Genomic DNA, 2,451 nt, shown 5'->3' on the forward strand with positions numbered 1-2,451 from the left:
GCTAAGCACAGGGACCGCGGTTCAATCCCCCAGCACCACATGCCAGCCAGCCCCGCCCCCTGGTGGGCTGAGCTGGCCACACACACACAAAAATAAATAAATTTTAAAAAGTGTAAAACAGTCATAAAAAAATGTCCTAAAAATAAAAAAAAATAAGCTTGTACTTAGTTCTCTAGGGAGATAGTTCAGTGGTATAAGTACCTGCCTGGCAAACTCAAGGTCCTGAGTTCAATCCCTGGTACCAAAATAAATAAATAAATAAATAAATAAAATAAACTTGTACTTAGTTGTATTTATAAAATTGGAACATATTTTAATATTTTAATAGTCTACTGTCCCCTACTTGCTGATTATTTGTAGTTTCCCATGTCATTGAGATTATGACTTATTTACCCATTATATATTATTGAACATTTAGAGGGATTTTTCTCTTTTGATATGATAATTAGGTTAAAATAAAGCACATGGTGCCTAAACTTTTATTCACACATTGGGTCATTTCAATGGGATAAATTTCCCAGAAAGGAGTAAGTAATTGGGTCAGAAGCTACAGCCATTTGACCAGCTCTTGTTAGCTCCTGGTATGTTGAAAGATATTTTTCTTTGTTGTAGAATAATTTATACTTATCTCCCCAAGGCACATATGTGTGATAAAAACATCATCAAAGCTGTTAAGCAGCAGCAGCAAGAGGAGGAGGATGAGAAGGTTCGAATATTTATCAAAGCAAAAAAGCGTCTGGCACAAATGAGGAGAGAAAAAGAAGCTGAAACACACAGGTAGGGCTTTTAAATAATCCGAATAATTAATGAAGTGCTAAGGCCAGGTGTGGTGGTGCATGCCTGTAATCCCAGCAACTGGGGAGGCTGAGGCAGGAGAATCACTGCAAGGGCGGAGCCAGTCTAGGCTACAAACTGACTTCCAAGGCTAGCCTGAACTGCATAGTGAAACCCTGCTAAAAAAATAAATAAATAAATAAAATAAAATTTTTTTAAAGTGCTAAGATTATTTTATAATATGTCAGAAAGTATGAGAGGGACTGGGGAGATAGCTCAATGGAATAAGCACTTCCCTGGCAAGCGCAAGGGTCTGAGTTCAATCCCCAGTTCCACAAAAAGAAAAGAAAATATGAGAGTAGTTTTTAGGAATAGGGGTCTCAGGGTCACGTGTGGTGGTGCATGCCTGTAATTCCAGCACTCAGGAGGCTGAGACAGGAAGATCACAGTGAGTTCGAGGCCAGCCTGGGCTACAAAGTGAGCTCAAGGCCAGCCTCAAATTAGCCCATTGAAAGGATCAGATGTGTGATTAAAGGTTTAGGCACCCTATACTTTATTATAATTTAATTATGATAGCTAAATTTTTTTTTAAATCCTCTAAATGTTCAGTAATACACAATGGGTAAATAAGTCAATCTCAATGCAGTGGGAAAATACAAATCAGGAAGTGGGAAAGAACAGACTATAAACATATATTCCAATTTTATAAATAAGTACCAATTTATAACGTGTATGATTGGAAGGAGTGTGTCAAATGTTAATGATTGTCTTGGGGTATGAGATAATGACTATTTATGCAGCTTTTTGAGCCAGGGTTTTGCTATGCAGTTTAGGCTGCCCCTGAACTCACTCCTAGTGAGACCTTGTGTCAAAAAGACAAAAAATTAATAAAGGAATGGAAGTCTCAGGCAGCCAGCAGCTGCTGACACGCTTGCTGCGCTACCGGGCTGGTCGCTCTGCAGAGGAGAACGGGCCAGCCTGCTGGCCACACTTGCGGGGCCCTAGAGCTGGGGAGCCGGGTAAACTCACATCTAAGCAATGGTGTAGAGGCGGCCTGGGCCCCAGGGAGCCCCACGTGGAAAGGGCAAAGGAGAAAACCGAAAATGAACACTAGAGAAGTTTCCAGAGATTGGAGGGAAATCAGAAGAAGCGGAGTTTCAGTAAGAAGGGGCATTTCACTGGGCAGGTAGGTCACTGGGCCGGGCTGGGGGGTGCAGCATCGGTGGGAGCCCTGCCCGACAGGCGTGAGGTCCTGTGTCCCATTCCCAGCACCACACAGAAGGAGGAACAGGAAAAGGAAATACAGGGAGTAAGTAAGGTTTTATAAATGCAGTGTCCCTCAAACTAGAGGCCTTTACTTCCATGGTGGGCACTGGGGTGGGTAGGGAGGGCGAGCAGGCCAGTGGGCAGTGCAGGGCGCTGCTCTGTCCTCTGCCAGGGCGCTGAGCCTCCCAGCTGGCCTGAGGGCTCTGCTGCCGCCCCACTCCCCGCTGAGCCCATTTGTGTCTTTCCAACCGTCTCTCATCGTGTGCTCCTTCTCCCTCTTCTCTCACCTGCCCTGTGCTTCTCTGGGGACTGCTCAGCTCCAAAGAATGTGTATCTTGCTCCATTAACTCTTTAAAATTTATTTATTTATTTATTTTTGTGTGTGGCCAGCTCAGCCCACCGGGGGGCGGG

General features: G+C 44.1%; 1 protein-coding gene across 1 annotated transcript in view; it reads left to right on the top strand.

Moving 5' to 3' along the window:
• The window catches only part of Ccdc173 (coiled-coil domain containing 173), a 32,142-nt gene that overhangs the window by 20,422 nt on the left and 9,269 nt on the right, over positions 1-2,451 (top strand). The window contains exon 6 of the mRNA XM_004634774.2: positions 638-777. Coding sequence (XP_004634831.1) covers positions 638-777 — 140 coding nt within the window. The remainder of the gene's footprint in view (positions 1-637; positions 778-2,451) is intronic.

This window comes from Octodon degus, unplaced genomic scaffold, assembly GCF_000260255.1.
Source record: "Octodon degus isolate 3935 unplaced genomic scaffold, OctDeg1.0 scaffold00065, whole genome shotgun sequence".
NCBI classification, from domain to species: Eukaryota; Metazoa; Chordata; class Mammalia; order Rodentia; family Octodontidae; genus Octodon; species Octodon degus.